General features: G+C 43.6%; 1 protein-coding gene across 1 annotated transcript in view; it reads left to right on the top strand.

Moving 5' to 3' along the window:
* Window positions 1–10291: 10291 nt before the first annotated feature.
* The window catches only part of ANKRD50 (ankyrin repeat domain containing 50), a 44679-nt gene continuing 38341 nt past the window's right edge, over window positions 10292–16629 (top strand). The window contains exons 1-2 of the mRNA XM_052814893.1: window positions 10292–10430; window positions 11476–12755. Of these exons, the coding sequence (XP_052670853.1) occupies window positions 12277–12755 (479 nt within the window). The 5' untranslated portion in view covers window positions 10292–10430; window positions 11476–12276. The remainder of the gene's footprint in view (window positions 10431–11475; window positions 12756–16629) is intronic.

Here is a 16629-nt window from a genome sequence, read left to right as displayed (position 1 = left end):
ACCGCTCGCCGGGTCTTGGATAACCGCAGTGTCTGTTGCCAAGGTTTGGGTAGCTGCTGTGCTCGTTGCTGGGGCTGGAGGGACCTCAGTGCCCGTTGCCGAGGTTTGGGTAGCTGCCGTGCTCATTGCCGAGGCTGGAGGGGCTGCAGTGCCTGTCGCTGAGGTTTGGATAGCCACAGTGCTCATCGTTTTGTTGTTAGGTCCAGAGACCTTCTCTTCCCCTTGAGGGTACTGAGTGGTGTCGAACAGGGCTCGATAGGCATGGGCCAGGCCCCAGCACGTTGCAGTAATTTGTATCTCTCTGGAGCTGCCGGGGTGACAGCATACCTTTTCCAAATATTTTACTAGTTCTTCTGGATTCTGCACTTGTTCAGGGGTGAATTTCCAAAACACTGGAGGTGCCCACTTTTCTAGGTACTTGCCCATACTACCCCACACACCCTGCCACTCATAATTATCCAGCCTTGGGGCAGATCTCTGGGTGATTTTCTTAAATAGTTGTTTAACCTTAAATGAGAGCTGAACCACATTCAGAAGCATGCTAATTCCTAGCAGTAGGGCTAGGACCGTGCTGGTCCCAACATCCCAAGAGTATTCAAATTTTTCAAAATTCTCAAACACCATTGTAACTGGACTGAAGGAGAAAGGAGAGGGGAAGAAAGGTATCCCACCCATAGACTGGTTTTCCAAGGAGGAAAGGTAAATGGTATAATTATTAATAGTTTCCCACAGATGGCTTCCACAGTATAAAGGTGACAATGCTGGGTGCAAGTACCGGATTAATCCCACAGCCGACGACTTTATCATACCATAAACCAGTGTTATACAATACATCAAAGCGAAAACCTTAATCCACCTCCCACGGATGATAAGCAGCAGAAGAGGGACTACATACAGCAAGCGAGGTGATACATAACAGAACTTTAAAAACCAGAGCAACAACTCTAAGAACACATAAATCAACATAATGACCAGCAACTATTAGACCGATATAATGAATGCTTATAACAAATTTGTTTTAACAAGCTCTGGTCAGGTTTGTCGTTATCTCAACCCTTCGTGCCCCACGTTGGGCGCCAAAAAGGACTGTCGTGGTTTAACCCCAGCCAGCAACTAAACACCACGCAGCCGCTCACTCACTCCCCCCCACCCAGTGGGATGGGGGAGAAAATCGGGAGAAGAAGCAAAACCCGTGGGTTGAGATAAGAACGGTTTAATAGAACAGAAAAGAAGAAACTAATAATGATAATGATAACACTAATAAAATGACAACAGCAATAATGAAAGGATTGGAATGTACAAATGATACGCAGTGCAATTGCTCACCACCCGCCGACCGACACCCAGCCAGTCCCCCGAGCGGTGAATCCCTGCCCCCCACTTCCCCGTTTCTGTACTGGATGGGACGTCACATGGTATGGAATACACCGTTGGCCAGTTTGGGTCAGGTGCCCTGGCTGTGTCCTGTGCCAACTTCTTGTGCCCCTCCAGCTTTCTCACTGGCTGGGCATGAGAAGCTGAAAAATCCTTGACATTAGTCTAAACACTACTGAGCAACAACTGAAAACATCAGTGTTATCAACATTCTTCGCTCTGAACTCAAAACATAGCACTGTACCAGCTACTAGGAAGACAGTTAACTCTATCCCAGCTGAAACCAGGACAATGATCAAACTAAACTCCCCCACAAAATGCAAATGCTGTTTTTCAATCACCATTAATTTGTCTTTCTTATTTTATTTTCAAAGTCTAACAGGACATTTCTAGGAATATATTTTAGCTTGCCCTTCTAGAACCAGAAGAACTGCAATTAATCTAAGCAAGCTTCTCTAAAACATGCTCTAAAAATTCATTATCTCACTATGTATTCTCTCTGTGTTTAGAAATGTGTTACAAAAGGACTAATCAAATGATTTCACAGATGCAGCAAAACAGATTTAAAAAAATCTCTTGTATCTTTATCCCTGTTGATTAAAATTTGTCATGAATAATTTCATTTCCTGAGTGTCAATAACATTTCAGTGGCCCCAGCCTGTAAAAAAAGTAGTTTCTATTACAATTTTTTTAGTATTATGCTGATTATTTGTATTTACTAACTTTGTAAGCATAAAAATAATTCTACAAGCAATGAGTTTGACTTTTCAAATAGACCCCAGTGTAGCGATGGAAGATGCTGAAGCAGTGTTTTACCTTCTTCTTCCCCGCCTTAGCCTGGGCAGGGCAAAGGCCAGAGCTGCCCTCTGACCCTAGGAGCAAGGTTGCCAGCAAGGGGCCACCAAGACAGCTCTGAGCTTGCTCTCTTCTGCTCCTGGCTCCTCCAGTGCTCTCACTGAGCTGTTGTACATGCTTTGTGTTACTTGAGTCTCCTCGTAAGAAAGGAGGATCTGTATTTGCTATTTTAAGCATGCCTTATGTTGAAGAATAAAGATGGGCATGATTGCATTCCATATTATTTTCCAAAATGCTGATAACTCTGGAAGCTTAGCTTATAGATAAAACCAAATTTGCATTTGATAGATGTAGTAGTCTTGCAGCTAATGCAATGAATGGTAGAATGCCTACCCGGCTTCAGATGGAGCAGGCTGCTCCCTGTTTGGGTCAAGTTTGTTTAAAGGACAGGCAAAATTAAATCCTGCCATTGACTCACTTCTAAAACGATGACTTACCGAGCACCCACAAATTCAGAGGAACAGTAAGTGCTTACTGACCTGGGGGATTCTGTTAAATGGGCAGCCTGCCTGCGTAAAGATTGCAGTATAACATTTAAAATGCATGAATTCACAAATAACAAGAAACTGTCTTGAGACAGGGTAAACTACATGGAGAGAAAATGAGTTAAATTGACTCTTTATAGTATATCAGCATGACTTCTCACATAAAAGCTTATGAGCTACTATAGGCTTAGGGCAGAAGTTTGTAAGAGCATATACAGCAAAAAGTATTTTGGTTATTTATTACTTATGGTTTAGCCTGGATCGTTGATGCCGATTCAATGACACATCAGTCAAACTTAGCCAGTTAGAGGAAGTTTATGGCTACCTTGTGTTACTGAAGTGGTACAAAATATTTTGGCAAATCTTGCTTCAGCTTGCTGTTTGACCAGGCCTAAGAAAGGAGATAGGAAAGATTTACTATTTTTATTGTACTGATGGGGAAATAGAAGCAGGTAAGGTGATGTGAGTTGCTCAAGATCACAGAGCAGGTCAGGGCAAGCGTTCAGACGCTGCCTGTAACACAAACTGATGAAAACAGTGAGATTACATGAGGAATATATAGGATGTACTTAAACTATTTGTACACAAAATTTCCCAAAGTTTACAGCTTATTAATTTCTCACATAAATCAAGTATTTTGTTAGATTTCACTAAGCTTGTACAATATCTGGAGCCAGCATAAAGTCGTCTGTTGTTGTAATTCTGATTATTCATATGAGTATTATATTCTTAGGCAACTAATTATCTTTTTCATACCTGGTCTGAGAATGATACTGAATAGATTTCTGGTCCAACTCACATAAAAAGTCACTTTCTTGATTTAGTTTTCTCTTATGGCTTACTGCTGCGGATTTTTTTCCTTCCACTCCATAGATGTTTTCATGCCATCATTTAATGACACTTGAATTCTTCCCAGTTCCTCACATGTTTTTATTCAACAGAACTAGTTATCAACTGCAGCACCTGTTTCCCAGAATATTACACTTTACTATTAATTTTGACTGGCCCTGTGCATTGTCAACTGTTATTAAATGGAATGGTAGTGTTATACCGTAATTCATATTGCACAACTATTGGGTAACATGTTAGTTCAAGGTAGGAGGAAGCTGAAGTATATTCATGTTCCATATACGCAGCAACATTCAAGGTTAGAATGACACAGGCTGGACAGACCATAGCGCTCCAGCCCACTACATCAGCATGCATTTTTTAGATGCTAAAAGCAGTAGTTTGGGATTTGTTGTTGTTGTTCAGCTGCCTAAAGATTGCAATGCATTTTCCAGACACCCAGCTAAAACCATGCCAATAAGTATCAGAGGTTGAGTATCAATTATTAAACAGAAGATTCATCTCTTCCTAGTTCTGTGCAGATGCATGTTTGTGTGTGTGTATATATATATTTTTTAAAAAAAGACGCTGCAGCAAATCTTGAAAGCCAATGCCTACGGTTTTGCCCAAGAGGCATAAATGTGTCTCCTAGCCTATTGGCTAAATTTAGTGTGCAATCCCGGTGCCTACATTGGGAGGATGGTGTTCTCGTGTCAAGAGAGGAGGAGAAAGGCTACTCCAGAAGCAATTCAGAGCACTTAAACGAGGCTCCTATTTTGAATAGCCATCTGGGGAAGCGTTTTTCTTGACAGCATAATAGTGATGAGCAATTGTGCTACTAGGATGATAGTATCACATAGTAGTAGATATAATCACAGTTATAACTACACGTGATACAAAAGATAACCAAGCTACCAGGCATTCATATAATTATGGTATCTGCAATACTGCTGCTGTGTTTTGCTCTGGTTTTGGCAGCTCAGCTGGGCTGTACTTTGATGTATTACTTCTTGCTGATACTCCAGCTTGGGTAGGCCTACCTGCCCTGCCTCTTTGCTCCTGTGCTGCAGAGAAGGGTGAGCTGCCAGCTGGTAAGTGCCTTAAGCCAGGCAGTATGGGTGCCTCTCCCTGCCTGCCTTCTCCTCCCACCCACAATCTTTTCCAGGCATGGGCAGCAGGTCTTTTGAGTTTGTCTCGATTCCATTTTTAAGCTACAAAACGACCATCCACCATTGCTGGGGTATTTGATGCACATACGTATTTGCACATGGGATGAGGATACGTGGATGCAAACCTCTTCCCTTCCCTTTTCTGTGGCTACAGGACAGAGGCTGTTATTTGAAAGAGGGTACAGATCCTGGCCCTTGTTTATCAAGGAGCAGATAATTGCCTTTTCTAAGCCAAAGCACAGTAGCCATTTTTCTACCAAAGTGCAACTAGAATACGTTGTGGTGGCAGTTCTGTAATGACCTAGAAATTAATGCTCTCAGCCTGGAAATGGGAACAATTTCCTTTTCAGGGGGAATGAGAATACAGCTCCCTCCTCTCCTGGCCAAGTGTTCCAGCAGCCACATTAGCCTATCCAGGATCTTTTGTTTAATTTTGCTTCAGCTCAATCATTCTTGTGTCCTTTGTTCATAGAGGTCCAGTTTCAATAGATGGGATAGACAGTACTCCTACCCAAATTACTGGGTAATGAGGAAGGCTTGAGGAAGGAGCTGAAAGGAACTATTATACTTCCTAGCTATTTTCTTATGTAAAAGAACACGATTGCCTTCATCTATTGAAAATCACAAAGATGAGGGGGAAGTCCCTGATAACTAGAAAAAAACCAACCCCAACATTACGTTCCTCTTTGAAAAAGGCAAGAAGGAGGATGCAGGGAACTAGATGGTCAGCCTCACCTCAATTTCTGAGGAGCTCATGAAGTACATCCTCTTGGAGTCCATTCCCAAATATGTGACAAAGTAGTCACGACTATGACTGACTCTGTGGGTGATCAGCAAACAGTGAATGTGATCTAACCAGGCCCTAGCAAGGCTTTTGATGTCCGCTGTAGCATTCTCATTTAGGAGCTGAGGAGTTATGGCCTGGAGGAACGGATGATCAGGTGGGTTGGAAACTGGCTGCATGGCTTGGTTCAGAGAATGGCAACTAGTGACTAGCGGGGGGGCTCCAGGACTGATACCGGGGGCTGATGTTTTCCAGCACATTCATTGCTAGTCTGGATGATGACACAGAGTGCAACTTGTGGAGGGCATTACGCTACACAGGAGAAGTCACTGGCATAGCAAACAGCAAGCTTCAGTCTAGAGGGAGCTTGTTGAATTTCAAAACCGGACCAGCAGCAACCTCATGAAGTTCAATCAGGGCAGGTGCAGAGCTGTGTGTGTGGGACAAAGCACCCCAGGCATCTCCCCGGGCTGAGAAGAACCCCACTGGAGCAGCAGCCCTGCTGAAAGGGACCCACAAACATTGCGGTGGATGTCGGGCTGAACACCGGCTGCCCATGCACAGGACTTCCAGATGATTTTGTGGAGGCATCTTACGTGATACTGAGAGGCCCAAGATGAAAGTGCGTCTCACCCTACGCAGATTTTGGGACTGAGACCTGAAATATCAGCATCGAAGAAATGCCTTTGCCTAAATATTTCATGTGATAAGACTTCCACTATTTCCTTGGGATATTATAAAATTTTTATGTTAATGTTCTTATGTTACACTAAGTCTACACTATCTTTATTTACCATCAACTTCACTAATTTTACCTGTCAGAGAATGAAAGTATCTGAATTAATACATAATTATGCATGAAAATCAGTAACTCAAAGTTAGAAAAGTAGTTAAAATGACTGCTATGTGTTTAAGTAGATAATACCGCCTCAGGCCCACCCTTGCAAAACATTTATTTTTGGATGTGAATCACTGCCTACTGAAAGCTTTACCAAAGACGTTAAAAGCTTGCAAGGATTTGCAGCTCTGCTCCCTTTGCATGCAGAGCTGGCCCCAAACTGGCTGGAACATGTGTGCACCCAGACCATGGGACTGACTCATGCACAAAACAGAAAAGAGACAAACTAGTAATAGCGCTCCAAACTACATAAAAAGCAAACAAAAGTCTACATATGCATATGATGGCTCAGATTTTGATGACTTTATCATCAGCCTTGCGCTGCCTTTCTCACTGTAATCAATTATGTTGTCTTGCCCATCAGGGTTGACTACTGTCATATCCAAATAACATCATATTGAAAGCATTAAAATAATTGGAAAACACATAATAGTCTTTTCTAATGCTCTGAAAAAGATGTGGCAAATCGTTTAGAAAGCATAATAGATTTTTGTTTAACCCACCCCCTCAGGTTTTTCAGTGTTGGTGCAGACTTCATAATGTTACAACATTTTGTGCAATCTTTTTACTAAAAATTTCTTCTTTTTCTTAGCCTTAACTAGTATTTAAGTAAGTATAAAACTGTACCTAAAGCCATGCATGACACAAATGTCTTATACTTTAAAACCAGGTGCTGCAATATGGCTCAAGTTAAGCAGGAAAGTTACTACAGCTTCAGACCACTGAAGCTAGAAGAAGAGTGGTTGGTTTTTTTTTTTTCAGAAGGGAAATTTTGATCTGTTTCATCTTCTATGTGTCTCTCTTAGGTCTTATCTGCCAGCCTTGTAGCCTGCAAGGTTCTTCTTTGTGTCTCTCTTAGGTCTTATCTGTGAGTCTTGTAGCCTGCAAGGTTGCATCCACTTATATCATGGTTAGTTTGCTATCTATGTCAAACTAAGTTATACAAAACCACAAAATAAGGTTTGGTTCTTATCCCGATACTGTCTCATTAACTACACCATTGCACAATTGTATCAGTAATATCTGACTCTTAGCTATAATAATTCACCAGGATGATGTCATCTAAGCTGTCATGTTATATACAGGAGGTACTATGCAAATAAACTTGATAACAAAATGCCTTCCTTGCTTTTGAAGGTTGGCTTCAGGGTCTTAGTTTTCTGTGTACAGATGAAAGATCCCAGCCTAAGCGGCTATGCCTCTTCATGACAATCTCATTTTTTTAACCCTTTGAACTTTTTTAGTTTGTTTGGGTTTTTTCTTTTTTTAGAAAGGATTTATCATCGAAAGTGTCTATATGCTTTTGCTTCCTAATAGTAATTCAAGGGGGTCAATGCAAGGCCACTACCAGCCTTCATCTTTAGGTTGTACATACATCCTTTTGGAAAGAAGTGTGCAGGTCATACTTCGGATCTTGCAATATTTTGCCTTTGGAACTAAAGACTAAAAATCCTACTAGTGATAAGGGTATAATTATGTTGTAGGCCTGCCGCCTTTTTTTTCCTACTTCTATTCCCCCCTCCCTTCCCCTCTCCTTCCCCTTGTCATTCCCACAAGTACTTAATACTCCTCACATCAGCTGTGGAAGTGATATCCTGAAGGAAAGCTTTGCTCAGATACAGCACCCACAAGTTAGTTTTGTGGGGGTAGTTATTTTGTGTCCTCTGTCCCATGCTAAAATCAAATTATTGTCACCTGTTTGGTTGTAGGATTTATGTATTAGCATGGAAAGGTATTTTTACAATTATTATCTAGTACTCTGTTGTGATTATATTTAAATATCTCTGATTTTAGCAAACCATGCTATAATTTCTCCTGCTGCGGTATATCCGTATCTGATGTAGTGAAATCTGACAGCACCTTTTCATGTAAATTGGGTTTTCATTTGTGTCTTGGCCATCAGAAAAGCAGAAGCTGCACTTTCCCCTGGGTCTCATCATTGTCCAACTTCTCTTCCCCCCCCCCCCCCCCCCCCCCCCCCTCCTGCATCATCTACCAATCTAATGTTTGTGCCTAAGATCTGTCTCTTGAGGTGTTGAATCTGCAATTATTTCTTGCGGGTTTTTTTTACAATTTCTTTCCCTCTGTCAACCTCTGTTTTGTTTCTAGCCAGCTCAGCTGACCAGACCTGCAATTCTGTCACTTCAAATGTTATCTATCCCTATTCCTTTACTGTTAAAAGAAGAAAAAAGAAAAGATTTTTACAGTTCAAAGTCTCTTGGAACTTGTATTAGTGTCAGTTTTGGAAGTCTTGAGTTTCCACAGTGTTTCAAAACGGAAGGGCAGTGCAGCTGGGCGGTGGGGAAGCCTAGAGAAGACTATTTGCCTAAAGTGCATGGTTAAGACAAAACCAACCAAGTAAGAAAGCTTAAAAAAAACCCAACCCAAAACAAAACAACCACACAACTTTTTCTTACTACTAATCTTATTTCTGTTTCTCTTCCACTCCCAATTGCTTTGCAAATTTGTAATTCACTGCTTCCAAAGGTTCTTCAAACTTGTTCTACTGGTTTTCAGAAGTGGGCAGACTTGTTTTTCTAAGCTCTTCAATATACCAACTGAATTTATGTAATTTTTTCATGTTGCTCCTACAAAGAATCTTGGGATGCTCCTTGAAGGGCCCTAATTCACTCTGTTGTATCATATGGATATATTCAGTGTGTGTTCCACAATACTTTAATTACCTGGTCTATGAAGCCATACAGAGCCATGCTAAAATGAAGGCACTATTTAGTAATCATTAAAGACTTTGATCCAACAGTTAATGGAAAAGTGCCTTATCATAAATAATGCAGTCAGCTCCAAGGGGAGCAAATTTTAATGAAAATCCTTTCCTTCCTATTGCACAGCCAAAATAAAGGCGAGCTCTCCCTCTGTCATGGGTGGAGGGCTTCTGAGGGGCCTCCTAAAGGTGTCTGGCAGCAAGTTCTACCCTTTTTTCCAGATTCAGGTCCACATTTCCAATAAGTTTGTAGAGATCCACAAACTGTAAAGCTCAAAGGTCGCTATATTAATGTGCTTTAAGACAAGGGTGCAGGCTGCTCCCTGTCCCTCTGTCTGGGACCGGGCCCTGGCTGTAGCAAGGCCCCGGTGCTCTCTCTCGGCAGCCTTGGAAAGAATCATTTTTGCTTCTGTGCAAGGGAGGGGGGAAAAACCCCCTTCAAAACCGCTGCACGTTATTTTGTGAGGCTGCGCTTCCTCCGTCGGCGTGACGAAGTGGTCTGAAATGGGCCACTTCAGGGCACTGCGAGACGAGGCAAGTGGCGTGGCAGGAGGGGGGGGGGAAGCTGTCTGGCCCTCGCTTGGTTAAAAAAGCAGAAAATCAGGTCTTGCGTTAGAAGGCCCGCGCACGCGGTTTCCGCACCAGAGTCGGGAGCAGAAGCGGGGCGTCCCGGGGCTGGTTTTTTCCTCCAACCAGAACCTTTTTCTTTCAGGTTTTGCTGCTCTGGGGCCGGGGCCGGCCCGCTGGCACCGCTCTCGGTTGCCCCGGTTCCCCCCCCTCGCCTCCCCGGGGTCGGTCGGTGCTGCCGTCCCCGCGGCCCCCGCCTGAGGGAAGCCGCGCTGCCGCCCCCTGCAGGGCCGCGCCGGAAGGATCCCTCCGCCGCCGCCGGCTCTGAGGAGAAACGGGCCGCCCGCCGAACCCGGGACAAAGCCCGGGACGGTGAAGGGGCAGGCGCGCGGCGGAGGAGGCGCGCCGCCCGTCTCCCTCCGCCTAGGACTACTTCGCCCCAGATGCACGGGCGGCAACTCGCCGCCGCCGCCGCCACCGCCGCACGCGCTGGAGAGGAAGGGGGCGGGGCGGGTGCCGGAGGGGGGCGGGGCCGGGGCGGGGCCGGGCGGAGGCAGCGGTGGGGGGGGTCAAGGAGGCGCCGAGGAGAGCGAGTATCAAACGGGCTGAGGCGGCGGCGGAGCGGGGTGGCCGCGGCCCTGGCACGGCGGCACCCGGGGGCGGGAAGCCTCGGGGGTCCCGGAGGAAGAGGAGGGGCGCGGCGGGGAGAGCGTGGAGGAATCAGTCAGGCGCTGGGGCGGCGGCGGAGGTGAGCGAGCAGCGGTGGGGAGGCCCCTCGGCCGGCCGCGGGGGAACGGGAAGGGGAGGCGGCGGCGGCGGCCGGGCGGGCTGTACCGTACCGTACCCGCCGCCTGAGGTGAACGGGAGGACTGACACCCGGTTGAGGGGGACCGGGAGGGTGGCGGGGGGCGTTGGTTTGTCCGCCGGCGGGGTGCGGTGGCCGGGATCTTTGTGCCGAGCCGGGGGTCTGTGTGTGTGCTGGGGGAGGGGAGAGGGGGACGGGGCGTGGGTGCTCCGCGCCGGGGGTGCGAGAAGCTGAGGAAGGGCGGGGGGGGGCTGCCCAGCTGCTCGCTTGACTTGGGGGGGGGGGGATGTTTCAAAGAGAGACGATCGGGCTGCCAGGGCGCTGCCGAAGTGACTTTTGGAGCCGTCTGTGTCTCAGCTGAAAGGAACGGGAGCGTGGGGTTAAAGCCCTGCCCGGGATAAAAGGGGTTTTTTTTTTTGGGGGGGGGGGGTCACGGTGGGGAGGCGTGAGGGGTGCCGGCGGTGGTTGGGGGGTGGTGGGTGTTAAACCGTGACCCCGCAGTCTGCCGGGCGCCCTGCTGCCGGCGAGTGGGGAACAAAGAAGTGTGCAAAGAGCCGTCGGCAGCTCTCCCCTGTAAAATAAACTTAAAAAAAAAAAAAAAAGAAATACCCCGCGACCCGTAGCCGGCAGTAGAAAAATTCGGAGAGAATTCGGTGATGAAGCCTTGTTAGGAAGAATGTTTCTAAGATGAAGGAGTATATTCGGTTCTCCTCAGGAGAGAATGCAAGACTTACTGCTCCTGTGGTTTTGAGGCCACTGTCATATCCGTTTATTGTTTTTTGTTATGTTTTTTTTTTTTTTAACGTGTGGCTAATCGTACCTTGTAACGCCAGATTTCTTTAAAACGGCTTTTTAGATAATTCGATTTAATAGTATGAGCAAAAATAGAGAATAAGAGCCCTCGACTTTACTCTTTGTTGTCTGCATTTGCAGTTGACTGAATTATGACTTGCGTGTAGGGTTAAACGCGCTGTCTTCTTTATTTCAGAGCTCTAGGGGAAGATGTTGTCTCTTCTGACATCTTGCGATTAAGATACCTGAGAACAGGCTCAGTAAGAATCCGAGTTCCTGAAGAAGACACTTACGAATGTATTGAAATAAGAAGCTGTAAACGTGGGGTTTTTTTCTGTCGTCTATACTGCATAAGAAACCATAATGTGAAGCACTTCAGACGCTTGCCCAGATGTATGAAGTCCGCAAAGCTCGCTGTCCAAACTGACTGTTTCTTAGTAAGTGGTACTTAGCCACATTTGTGGTATATATGTAGTACTCTGAAGAAAAATCACTTTCTCTATAAAATTCCCAGAAGGAACACTTTATTATGGACAGCTTTTTCTGGATGTATATCCAGAGAGATTAATGCCTAGAGTTGAAAGGCATTTAGTATACACTGAAAAGTTGGCTTTCCCTCAGTTTTTCCAGATGTATTGTCTCCCCTGTATACTGGGAACGCACACAACCGTGTAAACTACAGATGCAGCCATGGAGCTGTATGAACTTTTGAGCCATAGGAGAAGTATTGTTGAGCGTTGGTATCAGACACTGCTTCACGATGTCAGCTGAACTGTGATTATGTTATGCTAATCATAATAAAGCATACAAATGGAGCGACGCCCTTCCTGAGAAGAGGCTGTTAAGTTTTACAAGAAAGGTTAACTGATTACCGTAACCTCTGTCAAGTTCTGTGCAGAAGATTTTGTCTGTGCAAGATGAATGTGTATCTCCCTACTCTGAGACGTTGAAGGTGTACTGCTGCTTATGACAAATCCAACAGAAGAAGCTTTATAAAATGGCTCAAACCAGCTTGCTGCAGGGAAAGCAGTTTTACTGTAGGGAGTGGGTTTTCCACAAGCTTCAGCACTGCCTCCAGGAGAAAGCTAACTGCAGCAGTAGTGCTGCCAACAAACCATCCCTTGTAGCGAATTCTGGGAATAATACCGGTGTTGTCTCTGGGAAAGGAGCTGCCTGGGGTGTATTGTTGGTAGGAGGGCCCGGTAGCGGGAAGACGGCCCTCTGTACTGAGTTACTGTGGCCAAGCTCACCTGCAAACCTGCAAAGAGGCTTACATCGTCAGGCTCTAGCCTTCCATTTCTGCCGGGCCCAAGACTCTGACACGCTGTGTGTTGGAGGGTTTATTAGAGGTTTAGTTACACAAATCTGCCGCAGTGGACTGATCCAGGGATATGAGGACAAACTAAGAGATCCTGCTATTCAAAGTCTCTTGCAACCCGGGGAATGTGAGAGGAACCCTGCTGAAGCATTTAAAAGGTAAAAACAAAAAAACCCTACCAAATATAAAACCCAAATAAAAAAAAAAATGCTAGCTTCTGTTTAGGTCTTCCTTCCAAAGAGTCTATGATGCAGATGGCTTAAACATGTTTGTTTCATGCCTTGTTATCTCTGTCAGAGCTTGCAGACCTACCATGGAAAAGTCTAAGTTTGTCCTTATAGTTGACATAAATAAATATTTACTTTTTAAACAAAATTTATTATTAATAGTGAATTTATTTACATTTGTATATTAATACCCTCAGTTGTAACCAGCGTTTTGGAAAGACTTTAAAGTAATTGACTTCAGAGTGGAAGATACCTAGTCAGTGGCCTTCGTGTGCCAGAAAGGTAGGGCAGTTGTCCTTCATAGACCTGAAACAGACCTTAAAGGACCCTCACAAAAGCTTCCAGTATCATGCTCTGTCTAACAGGAAACTGGACTAATGGATCTCTGGGTCTGATCCAACACATCGGTTTTATGTTTGTCTAAAAATATGTGGTAGGAAAATGTCAATTAACTCCTTATGTTACCTCTCACAATATGCAAAGATTATGTCAAATCTTTATTGCTACTTAAAAAATACGTACTCCAAAGCTTTGAGTGGATCAGAAATTTGTCAGGCGGGCTCACCCTGCCCCTTAGAAGGTTTGTCAGCTATCTAAGCTGAATGAAAATATTTATTTTTTTACTTAGTGTTCCATAACAAACCAGTCTCTTCAGCATGTCACTCAGAATTTTGTTTCTCTAAGGATACTGATGTGTGTGTAAGAGTGTATATCTATAGATCACTTAGAACAATGTGCTGTCTTAAGCACAGCCTTCACAAGCACGTGTCTATCGGTCTTTATTCCTTTGAGTCACAAATGAAGGAAAATTCAGAAAGGATAGGGCTTGTCTCTGGCAAGAGAGCTTCAGCTGATTGTGTTGCCAGTGTAAAACTTCCCTGGAATATTAGTTCAACTGAAGTTCTTAAGCTTTGTGTAGTGACATAACTTTTTGTGGTACTTAAGGGTATATTGGATGATGTTTCCAGTATAAAAAAAACTCCTGTTTGTTTTTGGTTGTTTTTTGTGTGTCCGTCCCCCCCCGCCCTGGACTACTAAGACTGGGTAAACAAGTACTGAGGTTGAACTGTAGTGCTTGCTTATACTGTTACGGTTGTGTAAAAGAGCCTTCCAGTTCTGATGGCTGTTATGTCGTTGCCCGCTGAATAAACAGGATGCATGTCTACATTGTTCTCAGTGTAGTCTCTTAAAACAAATAGTCTAAACCAAGACTAACTGTGGATTTTTTTGTTCGTTGCAAAGTGAAGGTGCAACTTCTAGCGGCTATTAAGGTCCTAATTTCAGAAGTATTAAGCCCTCTCAATTTCTAATGACTAAAAACTGGGTGAAATTAAGTGTCTATAAATGCAATAGCAGACTGGCTATCTAGCTTTAGGCAGTCTTTTAAAATCATGCAAGTGGATTAATCTGTTGAGTAAGAGCCTGTTTATGCTTGAAAGTATTACAAGGAAATCTTACTCATTTAGTCCAGGCAAGCTCTCTCTAAGAGCTGGAATCCTTCCTCTGTTCTAAACGTGATTGCCTTACTCCAAAGAACAGGGGTTAGGTAAATGTCTTTAGACAAAAATGCGATATAGAAATATAAAAGATACTTGTCAGTCAGACTCAGCTTCTTAGATAAGACTGCTTTTTTATGAACACCGGGTTCAATGATGGGCTGTTTGAGCGTTTAGGTCAATATACAGGGTTCTTGGTTTTGTACTGGAAAACTGTGACACAACATCTGGTGCTAGTCTTGCCCTTCTCAAATTTTGCAGCAGTGATTGTGAACTCTTATTATTACGCTAAAAATACTTGCGTGGTAGTACAACAGCTTCAGTCAAGGAGTTGGGTTTGGTTGGGTTTTTTTTTGGTCCTTCATGTATTCCCTTGCTGCCCACCTACCCTGATCTCCTGCTCTCAAAAGCAGCTGTGGTAGATAGTCTTCATTCTCATATTGCAGATTTGAGGGAGATGAGGCATTAGAGACAAGGTGCTGTGCTGGGAATATAAGTTTTCAGCACTGTGGCAGGGGACCAGGAGATGCTTGTTGACAGCAGTACCGTGAGCTTGTTCTGCTGCCTGTATGATACAATCACTGTCCGCAAACAAGAGGGACTTGGCGACCCCCTTCCCACCATCAGATATCTTGATCATTTGTTAATTGAACTTTTGTTACTATATAAAGCGTGCAAGAAATGTTTAACAAAAATCTAAATTAGTGTTTTTCATGGTTTCTAAGATTTATCACCGAGCACTTCAGTATTCTGGTCCAGTGTGTTATATAGGCTTACTGTTAAGTGAAAGTTGTTGTAATGTGAAATGAGGTCTAGGAAGACTTAACAGCTGATTGCCTTTTGCATTGTGTAAAGGCACTGAAACAGCATAAAGCTCTCGTCTCAATGCTCCATTGATTTTTTTTTTTTACCTTTTTTAATTTATTCAGTAGGAGAGGTGAAAGATCTTTCTTTAAAGGCACTGTCAAATTTTTGCTCTGCTTTGCACAGCTGCTGCAGACCCAACTATGTATTCATGGCCTAAAATGGAAAGACTTCTCTTCATAAGTGCTAAACAAGATTACACCATTCTATTTTTGTGCTAATTGTCCTAGAAATAGTAAGAAAGAAAAACTTTCTAATGCTTTGTAATGTGCTAGTCTATAAACAATATAAAGTTCATTAGTTAAAATAGTGAATCTTTTTCTGAAGAATGTTTTTTAAATAGCTTTTCAGCAACCCTGATGGTCATAGTGATAAACGTGCAAGTGATGACCCGGAGAGTGAAGACTTTTCTCCTCCTCTTTGAATGTCTTCTCTTAAAAATTTCTTAGGTATTTATAATCTTAACGTGCCCTAAAAATTCTTCCAGGGGCAGATCTTGCAGATTTGAAGAGCTGGAAGGGCTGATCTACACAAATGTATTTAACAAGCATTTGTTGCTGCACTGACAGCTGAGAGAAAGAACTGCTACTTACAGCACAGCTTCTGAGGCACTTTTCTTCTCGGCATGCAGTACAGGAGCAGAAAGCAGGCTTAAACATAAGGGAGAATACTGTAGCCTCACATGCGAATTTTAGGTGAAAGTGAAGCAGAAAGTATAAAGGAAATGGCAAAGAGTGTTACAGACTCCAAAAGTAAGAAGAAATGATGTGTTAAATGGAAAGAATTTAATTGAAAAGGTCTGTTCTTCCCTGTGTAAATAGAAAAGTCAAAATCAGAATAACCCAGATTTTGCAATACTATCTCTAGGGTTGTGAATGGGGGTTGATTTTGGTTTTGCTGCAGCAAGTTTATACTTCCAGTGATTGGTAGGAATACAGGCAGCTATCAGTTATCCAAGGCCATGAGGACATAGAGGAACTCTGATATAAACCATGGATAATGCTGAAATTTGTGCAGTCGAGGCTGTAAAAAGACATACACCCTTACGATCCTGGTTTACATTTTTCAGACAAAGCAGATGACATTAAACACCTTCAGACAGTGGGGGAAGGCACATAATTCCTACGTGTTGTGCTGCAGTTAAGTGGTGGAAGGCAGAGCTTGGTTAATTCACATTCCAAAAAGTGGACATTACTGGAAGTGTAGACCTTGTTTACACTGCAGAGTTGATTTCTTTTGCAGCCATTGCTCTGAGTCTGAAAGACATCCATGACCAGAGCTCCTGAGTCAGTTTCAAAGAATTTAGAGATAGAATGTGTCTGTTAAGTAACATAATGTTTTTAAGCTTGTACTAAACTTTAGTATGCATTGGTCTAGTAAAACTTAAAGGAAAATTTGAATTTTGCTTGGGTGAATTGCTGAAGTTAATAAATTGCTGAAATTAA

Source organism: Harpia harpyja, chromosome 2 (genome assembly GCF_026419915.1).
Source record: "Harpia harpyja isolate bHarHar1 chromosome 2, bHarHar1 primary haplotype, whole genome shotgun sequence".
Classification (NCBI taxonomy): Eukaryota; Metazoa; Chordata; class Aves; order Accipitriformes; family Accipitridae; genus Harpia; species Harpia harpyja.
This window is presented reverse-complemented; position numbering and strand designations above follow the sequence as displayed.